This window comes from Rhopilema esculentum, chromosome 18, assembly GCF_057945365.1.
Source record: "Rhopilema esculentum isolate cy_ngs chromosome 18, ASM5794536v1, whole genome shotgun sequence".
Lineage (NCBI taxonomy): Eukaryota > Metazoa > Cnidaria > Scyphozoa > Rhizostomeae > Rhizostomatidae > Rhopilema > Rhopilema esculentum.
The window spans coordinates 6,576,759-6,600,265 of NC_142832.1; the positions used below are offsets into that span (position 1 = coordinate 6,576,759).

The window sequence follows — 23,507 nt, forward strand, 5'->3', positions numbered from 1 at the left end:
AGTGGGGAAAATAAAGTTAGTGATTGGTTTTGGAATATACAAATGAATACGAATGAATTACTTCATCACTTCTTTAGTAGACACACAACTAGATAAGCAGAATAAATACCGCAACATTCGTTAACAGATATTTTAAGGAAACATTCAAAACAGAGAAATGAGCAGGGCCATAGTCACTAGTGTCCTTTTGAAGAAGGGGGGGGGGGGGTTCAAGCCACCAGGAGTTATAAAATCGTTCGTTTCAAAAGAATAGTCCCTTTTGGTCCTTATTTTCTCAAAAAATTGTGCCTAAATTCTTTAAAAAAGATTTATTATACAGCACTGGAAACGGGTAAGAAAAAAAGTAAATGAGTAAATCTTTTTTCATGTTCATTGTTGAATACTTATATGCAAAGATATATTGTTGGGTATCTCGCCCAATATTTAGCAATGTTTATGGTTATGTGATGAAAAGTTAAAAAAAGACAATTTTATAGACTTTCCATCATTTCACACTTTGGTACTTTAGAAGACAAGTTCATGTTGCAATACATGGATGGTTTAGAGTTTCTCATCTTATTTAAAGATGCTATCTGGAGGCATTGTCATTCAAAATCGATTTCTACTTTGAAAGGGAAGGGGTAGGGTAGCACCCAACAAATTGACTTCAGGCCTACTTGAAATTGTATTCCTGCAAGATTAAATACTTAAAAATAGCCATAAGTTTGCCAAAATCTTTAATAAATATGTATGTGGAGTAAATGAGCTTTGTTTAAAAGAAAAATTGAGAGGGTTTTTTTATTATAAAACATTTTGCACTTAGCCAACCATATTTGTGGAGAGATCAGGTGATTTATAAGGAAAATATTAAAATGTGCCTATATTCTACCTACTGCACTAGAAAAGGGTAAGAAAAAAGGTGATTCATAAAGAAAATGTAATAATTGGCATTAATTTTACTTTTTATACTATATTCATATATCAGAGGTCCTGAACAACCAACCTGATTTTATAAATCATTCCTAACACAAATACTAAGTTCTTCTAACCTTTATCCTTGCTTATTATTAATTTACTCTACTAAAAACCTACATGGTGGTTTCTTTTCTTATCATATGTTGTTTGGGGACAACTCAAAATCTGTGAAAAACCTCACAGGCTGCCTGAGGCACCAGGATTGTGGGAACTTGTTAATTTTTTTGTTGCTGTCTGAATTTTCATTATAAGTGTATTATATAATTGTAGGATTGAATGTATATGCAATTATTAAATTTGATAAAATCGAAGAGTCATTTCTCAAGAAGAAGGCAGGATTTGTTGGTGCTGATCGTGATGGTTCATCTACTGCAGGTAAATTCGATTACAACTGAACAATAATATCTATATATTGCAACATCTGCATTCTTAGGCTCTCGTTGAGACTTCAGCATAATACAAACTCGAAAATCTTCTATTATAATAAACCTTTCAAAAGAAACAGTTAATGTTAAATAGATATATCAGAAACCATGATTACATTGTACCTGGTGCTATTTGCTTAAGATTAAATAATTCATTTGCAGACTTTTTCTGAAACTGGACTTGGCAAAATGTTTGCTTGACAATCTCATTATTAACTAATCTAAAAAAGTCAAACTAACTTTGTATTATAAGAGACATATAGAACATTGTGAGATATACTAATACATGTTAAGTTGTTTAACTATCAAAACATTTAAAAAATGTCACGAATGAATGAACAAATTGCTGACCCCAAGATTCCTTAAGAAAATTGCTTTTGGCATGATAATGTTTGACTGCTTGGCTGCATATTAAATATATAAATAGGATCTAAAAATATTCTAGGAAACATAAGTAACCTATCTAGTATATATTGGTTATAAATATAGGACTACTACTGAAGAAATACGTGGCTATAACGATACAGTTTTAATCCATTTACTCAACCCATGGCCGTTCAATGGCGTTTGTTGAAACACGAAGTCCTTCTTCAAGAGCATTTAACTTTTCCATATCACTTTCATCAATCTGAAAATCAAAAATTTCAGCATTTTCTTTAATTCTTGAAGGGTTTGAGGACTTCGGAATTGTGAAAATCTTTCTTTGGATTGCCCAGCGCAGTAATATTTGAGCCTCTGTCTTATTCCACTTCTTTGATAATTCTGCGAGAACAGGAGTTTTGTTAAATTTTACACACCTTGCAAGGGGGCAAAACCCCATCACATTGATGCCAAGGCTTTTACAGTAATCAATGATCTTTTGTTGCTGAAGCCACGGGTGAATCTCAATTTGATTAATGCTAGGTAATGGCATCTGATTAATATCACAGGCTTCTTTAAGTTTTTCTAAGTGGTGCACGTTGAAATTTGAAACCCCAATACTTCTGATTAGGCCATCCTTCTTCAATTCGTCCATGGCTTGCCAGGTCTCTACTATTTTCCCGCCACTTGGCGAATGAATAAGATACAAGTCAACATACTCCAGTCCTAGCTTTTTCAGACTTTCCATAAATGCAGCTTTGGTCTTCTTGTAGCCATGATCGCTGATCCACAGCTTTGTTACGACAAAATAATTGTTTCTTTCGACACCAGAGTTCCTCAAGGCCTGTCCGATCTCCAACTCATTCCCGTAGTACTTCGCTGTATCAAACATTCTGTAACCGTTTTGCAAAGCATATTGGATTGTTTTATCCACATTTTCAATTACATTATACAATCCAATGCCAAATAAAGGCATTTCTATGCCATCATTTAGTTTTAAAACGGTAGAACTTGCCATAGTTTCAGACTTCTCTAGACACCGTTTATCGTGTCATATGGCTAGGCCCATTAAACCGGAAATGCCCGACAACCACAATTTCCGAAGTGCCAACCGGATGCCAATGTGATTTCTCACCCCACTGAGCAAGAAATATTCTTCAGGCAGTGTCGAGACTTGTAAAATGAGTAACCCGACCATCGGTCAGAAAGGTGAATTTGTCAGCAATATATTCTTGTATGAACTTTGTAAACAGGGGCGTAGCTATTGGGGGTGTGGGGGTGTCATTGGAAATTGGGGCATTGAAAAAGTCTTTCTCAGATATGGATACTTACACTATTTATATATGTATTTATATATTTCATTTGCTATAAAATGCATTACGTTAATTATTTTAGGTTTTTCTTTGGTATCCTTATCAATTATATTTCGGGAAATTTATGTAAAAAGGGAATATTCGGGCAAAATTATTTTGACAAAAATATTTGAGATATCAATACGCTCCTGTTTGTGAAGAGGTACTGCTACTTTTGGCTAGATTTTGATCAGAAATAGAAATCAACGGCAGAAATGGCAGAATAACTGGCAGAAATTGAACCATTTGTCTTAAACTAAAGTCCGTATTTTATATGGCTAATTAGAATAAAAATTACTGTTTACCATTCAATCTTAGAGTGTTCGCATAAGCAGAGCTGTTTAGAATGACATAAATTACATGGGCTGTCTCTTTCTTTTGCACGTCTTCAATATATCGATTATGCTGGAGTTTCAGCTGATCCCTTTGTTAGAAAATTTAAAGGACAGTGCAATCGAGATAACTCATGTATGAATTTATAATGAGCTTATAATTTTTTCATTTTACCCTAATTAGTATATCCATGTGGTAGAATTTTGAAAAAATGAAAACTAAGCTGACATTTTACCTCCTATGCCCCCATCATGACCCGCTTCGAAGAACATTAACTAAATGTTATCTGCTGTATATGAAAGCAATGCATATACACTCTTTTTCTATGAGAACCAGAAATTTAATTTCAGGCTGGTTGTTCTTAATATTTTTTCAAAATTTGAGGCTAGATTGCTCTTAGTTTGTTCTTAAATTATTAGGGTTTAAGCAGTGCAATTGCTAACTAGTGATCCCTGGGGGGTTTTCAGGCCTCATTTGTCAACAAAGTCGATTAGGCCTCTTTTATTTGCCGACAAGTTTGAATGAAAACTAACCGAAAACACGCGCCTAGATTGCAATTACTTGTGTTATAGACGTGTTGCAATATCTGTGTTGCGAACGCATTTCTGAATGATTGGTCATTTGAGTGTTGGACAAAAACGAATTTTTGAGGAATTACATCTGTCCCATTCATAGCAATATGATAGCTTTAAAGTCTTCAACAACCCGTGCCTCTTTCTTTTTAAGATGAAGACTGTTTTCACTCTATAGAGAGTCTTTGTGATTGTGATAGTTGTTTCATGGCTCATCATTTTAAATAAAATGTTTTGCAATATTCCTTTTATGTTAAAAATTTTGATCGTTTTTGCTTCATGTCCGGGCATAAATGTGTTGCCTGGAAAACTCAAATCGGTGATTAAGTCTTCTCAAAAAATATTTCCTGAAAATTGTGTTCTACGTGATTCACTTGACACCAATTTCTTGATAAATCAATATACACATGCAGAGCACGTGCGCTTACATAAAGATTGATGTCTCTGCTTTTTCTTCTAGTTTTTTACATCAATCATCTTGTCATCATGATCATGATTTTTAGTGAGCCCGGGTTGTGATCTCAATCATCACACCTTACTGGCATATATTCAAAATTAGCCTCCCAATGTCAACCAACTTTCTTTTAATTTCAATCAGAAAACAACAAATGCCCGACATTCTTCCATCCCATGAACAAAGAAGGAAAACAACACAAATAGGGTGACGAGTGGATGGGGTTCCCCTGACCTTTTTCTTTTCAACATCATTTATTTCAGGTTTTTATTGTTGATTAACCTTTCTTTAGATTTTGATATATATCCAACATATAACAATTTTCACTTCGTATATTTCAGTTTCTCTTATCACGTGAAAATTATTCTGAGCACCTGCACGCTTCTGCCAAAAGGCAAAGAACAAAGAAGAGAATATTGGTACTAACAGCAACCATAGGACGGAAGATTCTAAAACATACGAAGGAGAAGATCACTCGCAATGAAGACAACAAAAATTATGGAGATATCAACTTGTTCATTACAAATATTAATTAAACCTTTACAATATTCTAAGAATCTATTACAAAAAACAATAACTATTTTCATTTTATTTCTAGCTTTTACAGCTCAATTAGAACGTAAGTTCCTTTTCATTAGGTTTGTTTACCTTAGCTGAATTCTCTAGTTAAGCTCGTAATTGGAAACACATTATTACTTCTTTTACCCCCTCTGAAGTCTTTAACTAAGCGTGATTTCATTGCCTTCAACCGTCTACCTAGCTTTTTAAAACCTTTGAACCTATTTTTCTCAACAGAGTCATTTTTGACTGCATTTTGGTAGGCGATAGCATTTTCTGCCTCCCTACTCAGTTTAACTTTCTTCAAAGTCTGATTTTGACAATCTACATTGCCTTCATAACAAAGTGAAGAAGCAGTTTTTAGAGAACTCCAGTCGCCTCTGTGGCCTGCCAGAAGGCTTAGTCCGTTTGTTACGTCACATAATGGCTCATCACGTTTTCTTTTTAAACCCCTATTTAAAGTTGCATTGAATGAGTAACTCTTATCAACTGGTGTCAGTGGGCCACATGTAGCTCCATTCAAATTGGTTGCAGAGCTTACAAATTGACAGGCTTTACTATTGGTTGATAATGGCCTTTGAGATTCAATTGAAACTTCAATCTCTCGTAAAGAGCTATCAATTAACATTTTAGAAGTGCAGTTGCTCTGCAGTGGCATTTCTGCCCTAGCATTGTCAATGCTCCTCAAAGCATCCTCACATTCTACATCATCTACTTGGCCAACTGACCGTTGCTCATTTTGCTTTTTCAACAAATTATCATAATCACATTGCTCTTTATCTAACGAGGCGTTTTCACTCACATAAGAGCTGCGTTTCTTAGGATGATAGTATTTTGGATCACTTATTGGTTTAGGGACGTATTCGAAACTATCATCAAGAAGTCCATCAACAGTTTCTCCTTCATTATCACAGGCAGCATTAGAACTGAATAAGAGTTCTTCAAATTTCGAGTTTTTCAGTTTGAAGATATTTCCAGCTGACAGCTTGTTCTCTGTGGAACCAACATCCAGCTTTATCAGAGTTTTGAAAAACACTAACTCCATTCTCTTCTTTTGCTTTTCTATGTTCTTGGCGAACTCTGCCATATCAAATATCGTCAGCATGTAGAAGAGTCTTATGTTGTTTGACGGATCGATTTTGCCTGAACTCTGGAAAGTGAACAATGTTTTCTTTTGTCACCACAAAATTAAATCGTCAATGTATATGCTAAGGATTTTAAATAAATTTATAAATTTTAACATAAACTATTACAATTGCAAAATGAAGTGTGTTTTACTACATTAGATTAAACAGAATTCTTGAACCCAAAATAAAAACACCAATGTAAGAGCAACAGTTCTGCAATTGGATTTACAATATCTAACTATATAAACACTGACACTGACATTAGATGCACACTCGGCTAAGAAATGATCTGAAAAGTTATGTTACTGAAAGCGATACATTAGCTTACATTTGTTAATTTGTTTACCTTGTCAACAACAACTATACTGAAGAAGAATGTGTCCCAGGATTGAACGATGTTCTGAATGAGACGTGCAAACTTCTTTGTAGAAGATATGACAGCTTGATCTTTTGTCTGCAATAATATATAACAATAAATAAGAAAATAACTTTATTTTGTTGCAATTAAGTATCACAATGCAAATAAATTATTTTATTATGTGAACTTTGTTCCCTATTTAAGACAGTTTCGCTACAACGACTGTGAACTTACAAAGGGGTGGAAAACTCACCATCAAATGAAGATCCTGAAGAACACTGAGACAGGCCTTTGCTTGGGTCTTTATCTGCAAATAGATATACAAAAATTCAATGTTTATATCATCAATTGGATATGGAGCTTTTTTGTTAGTTAGCAGAAAAAATCGTTGTTACTTGTGATCAAATGGAAGCCAGTTTTACCTGGGTGAAGGAGAACGTTCGGTACTCAGCATCATGAAGCTTTTCAAGAATCCTTTTTCTTGGCGATTCGATGTCCGTCATGTGCTTTATGATCGAGAAGAAGGCATCTATAAAGAAGTATGAAAACGTATTCAATCAAGCAAGCTACTAACATTTTATTGATGATAAAGAAAGCTGTTTTAATGAGCAAATATTACTGATATGCCAATCTAAGCGCAAACCAAAAGAAACTCACTCATATTCTGCAAGAAGAACTCGTAGTTTGCAACGAGAGGACTGGGAATTTCATTCTGGGTTAGTATCACATTGGCTTCCTGCAATGAAATAATTACATCTGTTATAATAAAATCATTCTGATAAACATATTGTGTTTCTTAAATGAAAAACATGTGTTATGTATATTGAGGTTGCCGTTAAGCTTGAAAAAGATGAATTGTTGCCTCACACGCATTCAGAATTCTTTTAAAGCAGAAGCGTTGTCTAAATATTCTCTTAATTGTTTTTTTATTTAGTTCAATGTTTCATACGCCCTTTATTTCACTAGAGTACTATCAAAAAAGACTAATGATTTATGTACATATCAGGTTAAATCTTCAATTATTCAATTTGGAACAAGACAAATAAATGAAGAATTCTTCCAGGTACAGCATAGCTCGAACCTCTTTATCATGATTGCCATGGAGATCGCCCCTAGCAACAATGACCCTTTTCTTGCATTCCCAAGTCTGATAGATGTTGGACTCTATTTGGAGGGATATTGGCCCTATTGATTGTCATTTTAAGAAAACGTTAAACAAGTTTAAAATTTTTTGGATTTCATTGACCAGCTATTTCTTGCAAGCATTTCTGTGCTTGGAACCATTTAACGATTAATTCTTGGCTAAGGGTTTTATTAAACTGACAATGGGGACCAACTTCATCCTTTATCAAAATTTCTATTCATTCTATCAATAATTTTGGCTTTACTCAAACCCGCGAGATTAAAAAGGTTTTTTATAAAAAAACTGGCAGCTGTATTGGAAGAAAGAAAGTTTAACAACACTGTTTTCAGAAATGTTCGAGTGCTGGCTTCGATAAATCAACTCACCATTGTTTTTCCACTGCAGTTTCAGCGTAACGGCGTAAATTCGACTGAATTCGAACGATCGACTTTTTCGATAGTTTAGAAATCAAACTAGCTTTCGCAGTTATCGATTCAAAATAGAGAGAACTTGTACACAATTCGGCGATGCAAATTTGCGTCGTGTCTTCAAGTTGAAAAGATCTCAACAGAAATCCCAACGGTTTTTTATGCTTTTTATACCTCTGATTAATTTGACGTCACATCTAGCGTGATTGTTTGGATGTTGCTAAGGCACTTGGATAATGTTTCAAAATGGCAGCTTATTGTCGTTTTCTTGAGTTGAAAATTTATACTTTTCTCTGATGATTTGAAAAATATGTTTTCAAAATGTATGATATTGATGCTTCCTATGTACAATAAACTTTAGAATCTACTATTTTTACAATTTGCTCAGTAGTACTGTCCTATAAAGTTAGGAGGGGGGCCGTGCCGTAGGTAGCTTGAAACCGCACCCATGATAACACCTATGATCACATCCAATGTATATGCATTTTTGTTAAAGATTCTTTGCTGTGTATATGCTTATGTAATCATTCAAATGATCCATATGAAAAGACTGATTGGGAATTCGTTCATTCACGGAAAATTTATAGCATAATAAAGGGTTGCAAACACATAAAACGCTTGCATTTATAAGGAGGCGCTCACTTTTCTGAATTTTATCAAGAAAGCTGGGCCCCCTGAGCCCCCCTACACGGCACCGTTGAATTTGCTAGTCTATTTCTTTTAGCAAAAGTAAGAAAGACAATAGATCAAGAATTTAATCAAGTTGAAAACATAAATTTGATATTCATCATTAACGAATCATCAACATTAGTGCATGATTTCAGTCAATACTATTTCAATAGGTAAAGATTAAGTGACAGAAACTCCTCGAATAAGCACCACAGCGCTTAATTTGCAAAGAACAATTTTGGGTTGTGGTATACTTGAGGGGGGCTTTTTCGAAGGTGGGGGCTTGAGCAGCAGCCAAAGTATAACCAAGGTGAATTTCCTTCCTCCTTAAAAGTACTAATTTATTGGGTAGGGGCGTGGAAACTTCCCGGCAGGCCCTTCAAAACTTTTCATGTAGGCCCCTTGGATTTCTCTTCCTTTTAAGCTTTTATCATTTCTAACATCAGATTTGTGAGAAAACAAGGTAAGTAAGGCCCCATGCTGCCTCTGCGACACTCATTTACAACATATTGTATAATATAAAAACACTAAACCATCAGCATCAAAATGGTGTGCACTAAAAGCTTGATTTTCCCGGCCCATAAAACTTCCCATCACGCCGCTGGTATTGGGATAAACCTATTGCTGTCGAAGCCATTGGGGCTTATTCGAGGGTGAGGGCTTATTTCTCAAAAATTACTTTATGGCTGGGGGACTTATTCGAGGGTGTGGGCTTATTTCTCAAAAAATACTTTAGGGCTGGGGGGCTTATTCGAGGGTGAGGGCTTATTTCTCAAAAACTACTTTATGGCTGGGGGACTTATTCGAGGGTGGGGGCTTTTTTCTCAAAAAAAAATTAGGGCTGGAGGGCTTATTCGAGGGTGTAGGCTTATTTCTCAAAAAATACTTTATGGCTGGGGGGTGTTGGGTAGTTGGCTGAGCATCCTTGTAAGGATACACGGAAGGTCCTGCGTCCTTAGTTTCCAACATTTACGACAATTGTAAATATTAAGTCCAGCTATAATGACTAAAAGATTGCCAGAAGACGATGATAATAAAACAAACAGTTACATTTTAGACTGTGATGATTTGTGAATGAATAAATGAAATACAGCGTTTCGTTGTGATAATGCGTTCGTTCGCGATGATTTCAGGCGACAACTCTTTTTAACAACTTTAAAGATAACACCCTATACAGAAAAATAAAAAGGCCCTTACGTAGGCGCTTGTACATAGGGTGACCAACTAAACAAATTCAACACACTCCCCCCGATTGACGAAGTCAATCTTGGAATAATCTATTTACAAAAAAATGTACGTTAGTTGTTATTTAAATAATGTTTGCTATGTGTTCTCGAATGTCTTCATCCCGTACCATAGTAATCGATGGTTCATGTTCTTTTTGACCATTAAGGTGTTCAATTTCAGTTGAGTTTTCTTCGTTAGCATTAACTTCAAGTGGGTATAAACGTTGTATCGGTCTTTTGATATAGATGACTCGTCGCGACTTATCTAATGTTTTGATTTCTGCAGCTCTAACTAGTCCGTCTCTTCCAGTTAGAAGTTTAACGACTTTTCCCATCGCCCATGTATGTTTGGGAACCTTATCTCTGAAAATGTGTACGATGTCTCCGACTTGTATTACGCGTTTCGGGTTTTTCAAACAACGATGTCGTTCGTGTAACGATGGAATATATTCCTTTTTGAACCTTTGGCGAAAATGTTCAATGATTAATTCTAAATAACGAGCGCGTTTTGTCAATGAAGTTTTATCCGAGGATAACGATAGTGATTCCGACTGATCGAGGATTCGTCTTCCGATGACAAGACACGACGGCGTTAATGGTGGTTCCGATATCTCTTCACCAACGTATGTTAAGGGTCTAGAATTTATGATTCCTTCAGTTTCGATCAATGCTGTTTCCAGTTCTTCGTACGAAAGCTTTGCGTTTCCCAGCGTTTTTCTAAGACATTTTTTCGTTAATTTTACGCATATTTCCCACCAGCCACCCCACCAGCTGGCAGTAGGAACGTTGAATTTCCATCGAATGTTCATATTTTGCGCATACATTTGAACGTTTTTATCCAGAAATGTTTTTCCATTGTCTGAAACGATAAGTTTACTTAGTCCTCTCCGAGCTGTAAAACGTTTAAGCGCGCGAATGAATGTTTCTGCGAAAAGATCTGGAACTAACTCAAGGTGTATTGTGTCAGAAATCGCTTAGCCAGCCTAACTTCTGACTACCCGTTAGATTAAAACTCGTTAGAAAAAAACAATTGATTAACTTAAGAGGACTGTATTAGGTAAATCGAATAGAGACTGTATAGATATCATAGTCTAGAGTGACATAGATTTTACTCACATGTAGATTTTACCCTAGCATAGGTAGCATCTAAAATAGAGCCTATGGTGTCTCTCGACCGAATGAAGTCTGAAACGAATTCCTACTGAATATATAGCGATATAAAGGATTAATTTAGCTACATTACATCACTAAGGATTACATCATATGGCGCTGTTGGCCCTATGTCGCTAGGTTACACACACGCCTCCAGCTAAATATTTATTATCTACGTACTAAATACCATAACAACAAATACAAACAACCAGATGATTCTAAAATACCCTAGACGTAATCAGGTTGCCTAATAGATAAAAATAAATCTAAACACAAAAGAGGAAAAATGCGATTAATATACTTTCTTCATTCAAAGTCATTCAACTCTATCAGTAGCCAATTACCAATTCACGATACACCACCCCCAAATCAAAGTTAGGTTTGATTTTCTTCTTCCAGCATCTGAGTCGCTTTGATCACACTCTTCGCATCGAGGGCTGCTTTCCGTTTTGGCCTTGCGTCGGCTACTTCTCCCGTTTCCCGCGTTTCTTGAACCCTCTTCTCATCCGAATCTGCTCTAAGTTCCAAAGGATACAAGTTCTGAACAGGTCGATCTATTTCGTATGTTCTGCCTCTTGTGGTAGTCTTCAACGTAACACCCCTTTCAATGCCATCTCTACCGCGGATTATGTGAAGAACCTTCCCGAGCTTCCATTTGTTTCTCGTTAAGTTTTCATCCTTCACCAATACAATGTCTCCAACCGTTATTTCGTTGCACCCTCCGTGGTGTATTTTGTGGTATTCTCTGAGACTGGTTAAGTATTCTCGTGACCACCGCTTCCAGTACTTCTCTCTGCACTTCTGAAGGTACCTTAGTCTCTTTCTTGCTGGGATCTTGTCTTCGTCGCTGAATATCTCTTCCTCTCTGATTGGTTTGATTCTCCGGCCATGGACAAGATGGTTAGGAGTCAACACTTCGTCATCTAGCTGATCCGTTTGGTAAGTCAGTGGCCGGTTGTTTAAGCAGAACTCGATGTCCAGCAGAACTTCTTGTAACTCGCTAACCGTAAGATTCGCTAGGCCAAGGGTCTTCTTGAGAGTAGTTTTCACCATCCCGATCATTCTCTCGAAGAAACCGCCCCACCATGGGGATCTCGATAGGTTGAATCTCCAGTTGATCTTCTGCTCTTGAAGTAAGTCTTGGACCCTTTCATTTTTAACTATTGACTGAAGCCATCTTGCAGTTGCTTGGAACGTTTTGGCGTTGTCCGATACTATTAGCTGCGGTGTTCCCCTCCGAGTCATCAGTGACTTTAGGCTTTTCCTGAATGTTTTAGCTGTTAGATCCTCTACAAGTTCGATGTGTACGGCTCTTGATGTAGCACAGGTGAAGAGAGTAATGTAGGTTTTCTTCTGTCTCCTTCCGTCTTTGCAGTAGAAAGGTCCAGCGAAATCAACGCCTGTAGTTAGGAATGCGTAGCCAGGTGTCACTCTGAAGTCAGGAATTGGTGCTGTTGCCGGCTGTTCATAAGGCTTTGCACTGTAGCGTTTGCAATGGTTGCATGATCTGATCATCTTTTTTACTTCTTGCCGTCCTTTAGGCACCCAAAATCTGCTCCTAATCTCTGCCAGTGTAGATGCCACCCCCATATGCAACACTCGTCTGTGAGAATCCATAATCAAAAGGCTGGTGAGGTGGTGCTGTTTCGGCAGATAGATCGGTTGCTGATCTTCGTGCTGTTGGAATCGTCCAAAGCATCTTAGTATACCGTTTCCATCAACTCTGAGGCCAAGCTGGTTTACTTGTTCGCTTGTTGGCTTGTGCTGATTCTGAATATCCTTGATCCAAGCATCTTCTGCTGCTTTGATTTCTCTGATAGTCAGAGCTTCCGCTGTTTCTAGTGATCTTCCTTTCAGTTTGTTTACAAAACGCCAGATCCAGGCTGTTATTCTGAAAAGTTTCTTCCCACTGCTGTACTTTCTTGGATCTATGAAGCTGCTTATTCCCAGGGTCACTTCGGTTGTTGCTATAACTGCTGTAGCTTGTCTCATCTCCGCTTTGGCTTCTTCACTCGCTATTGCTTGAGGTTGGGTCGGCCAGTTTTCTCTTTTCGTGAGCCATGTCGGTCCTTCCCACCATTTGTCACAATGCTGTAGTTTAGCTGCAGTCGTTCCTCTCGTTCCAAGGTCTGCTGGGTTGAACTCAGTAGGGCAGTACATCCATTTCACCTCTGCAGCCAGAATCTGATCGACTCGTTTACGAACAAACTGCTTCCATTCACCATTGTTTTCAAGCCAGCAAAGTACGGTTTGACTATCCAGCCATCCATAGGTTTGCGATACATCGAGTTCCAATACTGATTTCACGTTCTGAATCAATTTGGTTAGCATCTGGGCACCGATTAGTTCTAGTCTTGGTACCGATGTGTTGGGTTTGGCTACTCTTGCCTTCGCTGTGAGCTGCTTCACATAAGTTCCAGTTGATTGTGTAATCTTCAAATAGATCACTGCGCAGCATGCTGCTACACTCGAATCTGCGAATCCGTGGATTTCGATGCTTTCAATTCGTTCTTGTGGGTGTGCAATTAAACATCTATCGAATGTGAGAACTGGGTGATCTTTCAAATTCGCCAGCCATTTCTTCCACCGTTTGAGTAAGTCTGCTGAAATCTCTCCATCCCAACCAAACTTTCGCATACACACTTCATGGTAAATGATCTTTGCCAAGATAGTGATGGGGCTTGCACTTCCAATTGGATCGTAGATCGCTGCCACGGTTCTTAGAATTCCTCGTTGTGTAGGTTCATGTTCCATTGTTGAGACTTTTTCGAAGCTGACACCCATGACGTCGGTTTCTTGATTCCAAGCGACTCCCAAGACCTTCTCTTTTGCATTGTTCCTGCTGGTGCTGCCAGTCCGTGGTTGCATCGCAGTCTGTTCGCTGTATCTTGATGTTGGAGTAATTTGGTCTCTCAGTTTTGACACATTTGACTTCCATTTCCTCATGTTGAAGTGACCGTTTTTAAATCTTTCGATCAGTTTCTGCTTCAATCTGCTGACTTCATCTGTATTTGCTCCTCCACAGACCATATCATCCACGAACAGGCTCTTTGTGACACGGTCAACAAATTCAGGGTCTTCTGCTTTGTATTGCTCCATGTGCTGTCTGATGGTAGCACCAAGAAGGAAAGGGCTGGGGCCTGAACCAAAGATCACTCGGGTGAAGCGCAATTCTTGAATCTCTGAATCTGCCTTCGAAACATGTTTAGGCCACAGGAATCTCATAGCGTCCCGGTCTTCTTTGTCAACTTTGATTTGCAAAAATGCTTGTTGAATGTCCCCAAGCAGTGCCACTGGATACATCCGGAACCTGATTAAGATGTCGTAAAGGAGCGGCTGTAGAGGAGGTCCAATGTGAAGGCAGTCGTTCATTGACTTGTCATACTTGCGTTCTTTCGCTGAGCAGTCATACACAATTCTTAACTTTGTCGTCTCAGCTTCTCTACGGATCACTGCGTGGTGTGGTAGGTAATGGACATGCTTGCCATCTGGGTTTTCTGGTACAGGCTCTACTATACCGTCTTTCAACTGTTGCTGAATGACGTCATCATATGTCTTCAAATCTTCTGGCGATTTCTTCAGTTTCTTGAGCTGTCCTGTCAATCGTGCCTGACACATCTGTTTGTTGCTGGGCAAGAAAAAGTTCCCCTTCTTCCAAGGAAGCTTCACTGAGTATCTGCCTTCCTCATCCCTTGAGATGCTGTCTTTAAACTCTTCAAAGACATCTTCACCGCTATCTTTAATGCCGAGAACATCCAAGTCATAGAGCTGTCTGAATTCGTCGTGGACGGATCTCGGCTGCTCGATCATCAGGTTTGCCACGGACTGTTTTGCGTTCGACTGCTGGTCTTGAATCGCTCCCATTAGAGTCCATCCCAGTATGGTTTCTTCGGCCATCGGTTCGTTATCATTTCCCTTGATCATTTTTCCAGTTCTGATGTGGGCATAGTCTCTCACTCCAAGTATGGCATGGATCGGTAGGCTGTCTTCTTGGGATACATCTGAGAACCATATTCCTTCTAGATGAGCAAACTTCTGCCTCTGTTTTTCTGGATGAGCGTTCGGGACCGAGGTTAGCATGTAAAGATCCAACTCCGCGAATTCTGTTGAGAATCTGTTTCCATTTGCCTTGCCAACTCCAGCAACTTCAAGGTTGTAGACTGGGCACTTTACCTCTTTTTCCCCGTTTACTGTGCCAATGATTCGAATTTCGGTGCGAACTGGGTTTCCTGCTATTTTCCTGCCATGCTCTCTGCTGATATATGACTTGCCACTTCCTCCATCGAGTAGAATGCGACACCTTTGGCCTCCGACTTTGGCAATGACCGTCTGATAGGCTGCTGGACCACTCTGTATATGTCCATTATGATCTCTAGTTGGGGCTCTTGTGGTGCCTGGGATCGCTTCAGCGGAAGGTCGGCTGGCTTCAGATCTGGGACAAATCGAGGAATGGTGTTTGCCTTTGCAGTGATAGCATAGATTCCGGCTTTTGCATTCTCTGAGGGTGTGGTTGTTTCTTGTGCAATTGAAACACCGCTTCTGGTTCTGAAGGATTGATTTTCTTTCCGCCACACTACTGACGTTGGTACATTCGAAGGCTTTATGGCTACCCTTGCAGTAAACGCATTCATTCACCCGTGTTGTTATTGTCGTATTCACCACTTGCCGTCTTGATGATGATGGTTCAAATCTTAACGTCTCTGTTGGCTCGATTTCTTCACACGTCTTCAGGTAGATCCACAACCTTTCTAAGAATCTGGTGAAATCCCATTTCGTCCAACTTCTGTCGTCTTTCGTCAGCTCGTATCGAATAGGGCGTGGCAACTTCATCACGGTTTCTTCCACCAGACACATCACGTGTGCTTCGTACCCCATGGATCTCAAGGAGGCAAAGTTGATCGAAACATCTTCGTAGAATCTCCTCAGTTGTTTCAGATGGTGGGCGTTGGCGACTGGCTGGACTTCTCGAATGGCCTTTATGTGCGCACTTCTTAGTCTTGTATCATCTCCGAATTCTTGTTGGAGTAGATCAATAGCCACTTCGTAGTTTTCAGCTGATAGGGACAACCCTCTGATGACAGCAGATGCTTTACCAATCAGTAGTTCTCTCAAGTATGAGAATTTCGTTGTAGCTTCCAAAGAACTTGAATGGATATTGTTTTTGAACTGTTCCCAGAATTCCCTCCACTTCAAAGGTTCTCCAGCGTATGCGTTGATCTGCAGCTTTGGAAGCTTGGCATTCTGTTGGGCCACCACGTTAGTTCTGATTTCTGGTGCTTTCTTCTTTTCAAGTCTCTGTAGTGCGTCTTCGATGTCTGCGATCGTGTCTTCGTGTGCGTCCAAATCGGATTCGCTTCTGAAGTTGAACTGAGCCACCTCTTCGCAAGACACACCCATCTGTATCATGTACTCACTGATTTGTTGATTCAGTTTCTTCAACGAAACTAGCTTCTCTTCGATTCGTTTCTTCGTTCTTCTTAACTCTGATGGCCGGTTTCGCTGGAAAACGTCGTCCACTGTATCTAGAAATAGGTCCAACGTCTGTTTCGCCACATCTCGCATTTTTCGGCTCTCATCTAGTAAGATCTCAGGGGTCTTGATACCAAACATCATTGCTGGTGATTGCGGGTAGATTTCTTCTTGTTCTCTCTGCTCAGACTCTTCTCGTTGTTGTAGTTCTTGATTTTCTTGATGTTGAGACATCTCATTCCTTTGTAGTTCCTTATATCCGGCTCGGTGGACCAAAATGTCAGAAATCGCTTAGCCAGCCTAACTTCTGACTACCCGTTAGATTAAAACTCGTTAGAAAAAAACAATTGATTAACTTAAGAGGACTGTATTAGGTAAATCGAATAGAGACTGTATAGATATCATAGTCTAGAGTGACATAGATTTTACTCACATGTAGATTTTACCCTAGCATAGGTAGCATCTAAAATAGAGCCTATGGTGTCTCTCGACCGAATGAAGTCTGAAACGAATTCCTACTGAATATATAGCGATATAAAGGATTAATTTAGCTACATTACATCACTAAGGATTACATCATATGGCGCTGTTGGCCCTATGTCGCTAGGTTACACACACGCCTCCAGCTAAATATTTATTATCTACGTACTAAATACCATAACAACAAATACAAACAACCAGATGATTCTAAAATACCCTAGACGTAATCAGGTTGCCTAATAGATAAAAATAAATCTAAACACAAAAGAGGAAAAATGCGATTAATATACTTTCTTCATTCAAAGTCATTCAACTCTATCAGTAGCCAATTACCAATTCACGATAATTGCTCGCGTATTTGCACAACTGAATAATGCAATGTAGCATTTATTCATACGATCAGTTTTGGTGTAGATATCCTTTACATATAAAGGACCTGCAAAATCGACTGCAACGTTGGTAAATGCTGCATCTTCTGATACGCGATATGCAGGTAACGGTGGCGCATTTGGTGTTTCGTATGGTTTTCCATGTATAGCTTTACATCTGGAACATTTCGCAATTAAGGATTTTACAATCTGACGACCTTTCGTAATCCAGTAATTGGATCGTACTTGCGCAAGTGTTTCATTGACTCCATTGTGTTTGACTGTTAAATGGCTATGCCAGATAACCAATTTTGTAAAATGATGCTGACGTGGCAATAATACGGGGTGTTTACTGTTATACGAAATCGATGCATTTTGAAGTCTACCCCCTACTCTGATTATTCCTTCTTTGTCTACAAAACATCCGAGGTTATTTCTAATTTCTTTATCATTTCCAGATAGATCAAAGACCTTTTGCACTTCTAAGTGCCACATGATTTTCGCTTCGTTGACTTTGGACAAAAAGTCGTCACTTTTGTCTGTTTGTAAATTTTTAACCTTTCCTTTTAAAATTGCCACGAATTTCAATACGAGCGCAGTTACCCGTATTAAGCGAATGAAGCTACTGTAATTTACGCATGGAATGATTTTGTTCAGATTTAGCTGATCGTTATTTTCAGTTACGACAACGTTTGTATTAATTTCGATTTGCTGCGAGGGCGCGATTTCATTTACAGGCCAAAATTCCGAGTCGTTTTCCAAAAACTGTGGCCCGTTCCACCAAAACTCGTTTGATTGCATTTTAGAACAATCAATGCCTCTTGAAGCGATATCAGCTGGATTGTTAGACGTTGGACAATATCGCCAATTTTTCTTTTCGGTTAAATCGCAAATTTCATGCACTCGATTTCTTACAAATACTTGTTTGTGTTCTTTGTTACCTAAAACCCAGTGAAGGACAACCTGTGAATCTGTCCAACAAAAGATTGATTCTAAGTTAATTGTGCTAATCAAGGCATTGTGGACTGACTTTATAAGACGCGAAAGTGTTACTGCGGCCATTAGTTCAAGTCGCGGTATTGTTTCACCTTTCATAGGTGCTACTTTGGTTTTCGCACAAATTAATCGGCTTATTACTAGTTTAGATGATGATTCGACGCGAAAGTATACACAAGCCCCATATGCATATTGACTTGCATCAGAAAAGCCGTGTAGTTGAATCGAAATAGCGTCATTACTGATAATATCTCCCATTAGGCTTCGTGGAAATTCAATTAGTGTTGTGTTTGCAATGTTGTTTACGATTTTGAGCCAATTATTGCAAATGTCGTCAGGGAGTTTTTCATCCCAGGCTGTTTTCAATTTGCACAATTGCTGAAATATCATTTTAAGCGGAAGAATTACCGGCGAAAGTACTCCGAGCGGATCAAAGAACCGCGCGGTAGTTCTTAAAATATTGCGCTTGGTTACTTCAACATTACTGCTAGCGGCTTCGATAAACTCCGAAAAGTCAAACACAAATTTGTCGTTATTTCTGTTCCAAGGCATTCCTAGGATTTTAGATTCGGTACCATTGCATACTGTATTAGAGATCGATTTTGTGAAGGTTTCATCATCGTCGAAAATGACATTACTTTCCTTCGAATTTGCGGTTTTACTATGCATATTTTCAGCTAGTTCAATGCGTTCAATAAGCGAATCACTGTTAGAGGCCCATTTCCTCATATTAAACCCTCCAGAAGCAAAACAAAGTTTGAGTTTACGATAAAGTTCGAAACTTTCCTCCTCAGTATCTAATGAAAACGCAAAATCGTCGATATATAGAGATTTTTCGACGGTTTGCACAAATTCGTTATCTGACTGTCGATAGTTTTCAAGGTGGTGACGTACAGTAGCATTAAGAACATACGGCGAACTCGTAAGTCCAAAAACTAAACGTGAAAACCTCAATGTTGCAAGCTCAGGATCTTTTTCAAAAACGTTATCGTACCACAAGAATCGGAGAAAATTCCTGTCGTTTTCTTGTATAATGATATTCAGAAATGCCTTTTCTAAGTCACCAATTAACGCTATTCGTTTAGCTCTGAGTCTCAAAAGTACATCAAAAATGAGAGGTACCAGATTTGGGCCTGGTTCTAAGCAATCGTTTAAACTTACTTCGCCGTTTTGTTTAGAGCTTGCGTCGTAAACGACTCGAAGTTTTGTAGTTTGCCGCTCTTCTCGAACTACTTCCCTGTGAGGATTATAGTACACAGATCCAACAGGAGCCGAGCATAACTCCGTATCCTCTACCTTTTCTACAACACCGGAATTTAGTTGTTCAGAAATTACTTCGTTGTATTGATGCAAAACATCGGGTTTTGAATTTAAGCGTTTTAACAGGCTTTCGAGACGTTTACGTGCTACTTGATAATTGTCTGCAATTACAGGATGATCTTCCTTGAATGGGAGCGAAATCTCATACTTTCCGAGTTTTTGATTAAAATGAATTTTTCCCTCTAATGGATTTTCGCTACAAGTTAGTTCTTGCTCATTAGACTTGATACCCATAGATTCGATATCCCAGAATTTGTGAAGTTCGTTTATCAAATGTTTATCGCTATCAACGACAATATTGTCAGTTTTAAGGACATGTGAAATGATAATGTTCGATGAGTGTTCATTTGTTGACGGTATTTCTACGGGACCGTTAAGTACATACCCGAATCTGGTAAGTGTAGCTACGGGGCCATAACCATGCTCCCCCCGTACTACGTGATCTAACATGAACTGCCAAATGTAGTCCGCCCCAATCAATATGTCAACTTCAAATTCATCCATGCCGCTACCTTTATCAGCTAAAGGCAAATCTTTTATGTGGGGATATTTCAGTTTGGCTACGTCTATGGCTTGATTAGCAACCGGGCTACAAATATTGTCTACCACAAAAGCATTAATAAACACAGTTAGGTTATCTGCTCCTTCGATAGCAATTTGGATTGAATCACACGTTTTTAATGTCCCACTAACGTTACCGAATTCTTTAATGATTACCTTTTCTGTGCTTATGGTGGGCAACTGTAACTTATCCCTTAGCCTGCGTGAAATATACGATTTCTGGGAGCAAGAGTCTAAAATAAGTCTTACAACGCATTCTTCTGTGTTACTGTCTACTCTTCTTACTTTAGCTCTTGCAGTTTGTAATAAGACAGCGGTATTTGTGGTGTTATTGCGAGACGCTAGCAAAGTACTTACCGATGGTTGTGTGGGCGGTGACTGAGGCGCGGCGACGGTTTCCTTGTACGCTGTTTCTCTTGCTTTTGCAAAACTTGCGGAACTGCCAGCTTTTGAGCCACAAATTGCAACATGGTGCTTTCCTTGGCATTTGAAACATCTAGTATTGCTTCTGCAAAATCTGCTAACATGTCCACCACGTAAACAAACAAAGCATCTCCGTTTCTCGCGTAATGTCTGCTTCCGCGCGTCAGGATTCGAAACCGTTGTGCAGCTCGAAGAAAAATGTTTCTGCCCGCAAAATAAACAAGATGGTATTCCATCGTTTGCACTCCTTTCTCGTTTCTGGTTGTTGATTAGCAGTGTAGCTGCTGTGGATTGCTGAAAGGATGGTTTTGATAAAACTGTTTTTGTATTGGTAGCACTACCAATAGGTGCATAAACGCACTTTTCTCGAAGTGAAATTTCTTCACCGAACGCTAATAATAGTCCTTCTAAATCCCATTCATCCGATAGTTTCCTCGAGATAAGAAGTCTTAACTCTACCGGTATTTTTGACATTATGATAGGCGTCAAGATAGTTCCGTAGCTTTCTGCAGATACACCAATTCCATTTAAGCTGCGAACAGTGCTTTCAACTTTGTCGTACATTTGACGCAATTTCTTTAAATCCGCTCCGTTTTCAGTCCTTTGTAAATCCATTAAGGCTTCAATATGTTTTGAAATAATTATTTGACGATTTCCATATCGTTTTCGCAATAAGTCTAGAGCTATTTGATAATTTTCACTTGTGAGTGGAAGACCTGATATCGTTTTAGCGGCTTCGCCAAGCAGCGATTTCTGTAAATATTTGAATTTGTCGATAGGAGCCAAGCCTTGAGATTTATCAATTGTTGAGGAAAAACTATCCCAAAATGATGGCCATTCTGTCGGGTCTCCATTAAACACCGTTAAAGGTAATTTTGGTAGCTTCACTTTTCCTGCTGTGGCAAAACCTTGTGATTCGAAGCTGCGATTAAGTTCATGTTGCGGGGCGATCGTGTCCTTTCTGCTAACTAGATCTATTTGACATATTATGTCTTCCGTTTCTTCTTCCAAATCGCTACGATCTACTATTTCTTTCTCGATATCGACTTCTTCCAAAAGATCCTCAATTTCTGTATCTAGTGTCGTGATAATCAATCGTTTTCGTTCCAGTGTGTTTTTGATTGATTCGAGTTTCGATTGTTGTTCCGGTGGAAGATTTTGACCGCGCGGAGGCAACAGCTCTCGGGCCTTCGCGACATTTTTGCGAACAACCAGGCGATGACCGTTTCGTGCCTGAATTTTCTTCTTTAATGTTTCTTTTTCAGACATTACAGCTCCCGGGTCACGGCACCAAAATGTTGGGTAGTTGGCTGAGCATCCTTGTAAGGATACACGGAAGGTCCTGCGTCCTTAGTTTCCAACATTTACGACAATTGTAAATATTAAGTCCAGCTATAATGACTAAAAGATTGCCAGAAGACGATGATAATAAAACAAACAGTTACATTTTAGACTGTGATGATTTGTGAATGAATAAATGAAATACAGCGTTTCGTTGTGATAATGCGTTCGTTCGCGATGATTTCAGGCGACAACTCTTTTTAACAACTTTAAAGATAACACCCTATACAGAAAAATAAAAAGGCCCTTACGTAGGCGCTTGTACATAGGGTGACCAACTAAACAAATTCAACAGGGGGCTTATTCGAAGGTGGGGGCTTATTTCTCAAAAAATACTTTAGGGCTGGGGGGCTTATTCGAGGGTGAGGGCTTATTTCTCAAAAACTACTTTATGGCTGGGGGACTTATTCGAGGGTGGGGGCTTTTTTCTCAAAAAAAAATTAGGGCTGGAGGGCTTATTCGAGGGTGTAGGCTTATTTCTCAAAAAATACTTTATGGCTGGGGGGCTTATTCGAAGGTGGGGGCTTATTTCTCAAAAAATACTTTAGGGCTGGGGGGCTTATTCGAGGGTGGGGGCTTATTTCTCAAAAATTACTTTATGGCTGGGGGACTTATTCGAGGGTGTGTGCTTATTTCTCAAAAAATACTTTAGGGCTGGGAGGCTTATTCGAGGGTGGGGGCTTATTTCTCAAAAATTACTTTATAGCTGGGGGACTTATTCGAGGGTGGGGGCTTATTTCTCAAAAAAAAATTAGGGCTGGGGGGCTTATTCGAGGGTGTTGGCTTATTTCTCAAAAAATATTTTAGGGCTGGAGGGCTTATTCGAGGGTGGGGGCTTATTTTTCAAAAAATACTTTATGGCTGGGGGACTTATTCGAGGGTGTGGGTTTATTTCTCAAAAAATACTTTAGGGCTGGAGGGCTTATTCGAGGGTGGGGGCTTATTTCTCAAAAATTACTTTATGGCTGGGGGACTTATTCGAGGGTGTGGGCTTATTTCTCAAAAAATACTTTAGGGCTGGGAGGCTTATTCGAGGGTGGGGGCATATTTCTCAAAAATTACTTTATGGCTGGGGGACTTATTCGAGGGTGTGGGCTTATTTCTCAAAAATTACTTTATGGCTGGGGGACTTATTCGAGGGTGGGGGCTTATTTCTCAAAAATTACTTTATGGCTGGGGGACTTATTCGAGGGTGTGGGCTTATTTCTCAAAAAATACTTTAGGGCTGGGAGGCTTATTCGAGGGTGGGGGCTTATTTCTCAAAAATTACTTTATGGCTGGGGGACTTATTCGAGGGTGTGGGCTTATTTCTCAAAAATTACTTTATGGCTGGCGAACTTATTCGAGGGTGGGGGCTTATTTCTCAAAAAAAAATTAGGGCTGGGGGGCTTATTCGAGGGTGTGGGCTTATTTCTCAAAAAATATTTTAGGGCTGGAGGGCTTATTCGAGGGTGGGGG

General features: G+C 39.0%; 2 protein-coding genes across 2 annotated transcripts; both read right to left on the bottom strand.

Annotated features, from left to right (window-relative positions):
• Positions 1-200: 200 nt before the first annotated feature.
• Positions 201-2,824, bottom strand: LOC135680876 (uncharacterized). Its single transcript, XM_065195086.2, has one exon. It carries the CDS (start codon positions 2,755-2,757, stop codon positions 1,918-1,920), a length of 840 nt encoding a protein of 279 aa, XP_065051158.2. The 5' UTR covers positions 2,758-2,824; the 3' UTR covers positions 201-1,917.
• Positions 2,825-4,898: 2,074 nt separating this feature from the next.
• LOC148958105 (uncharacterized) lies at positions 4,899-22,336 on the bottom strand. The gene is made up of 6 exons (XM_089113652.1): positions 20,643-22,336; positions 7,151-7,229; positions 6,916-7,022; positions 6,747-6,800; positions 6,482-6,589; positions 4,899-6,158 (listed from the first exon to the last, which is right to left on the bottom strand). Exons 1-6 carry the CDS (start codon positions 21,975-21,977, stop codon positions 5,100-5,102), a joined length of 2,742 nt encoding a protein of 913 aa, XP_088969778.1. The 5' UTR covers positions 21,978-22,336; the 3' UTR covers positions 4,899-5,099.
• Positions 22,337-23,507: the final 1,171 nt, after the last annotated feature.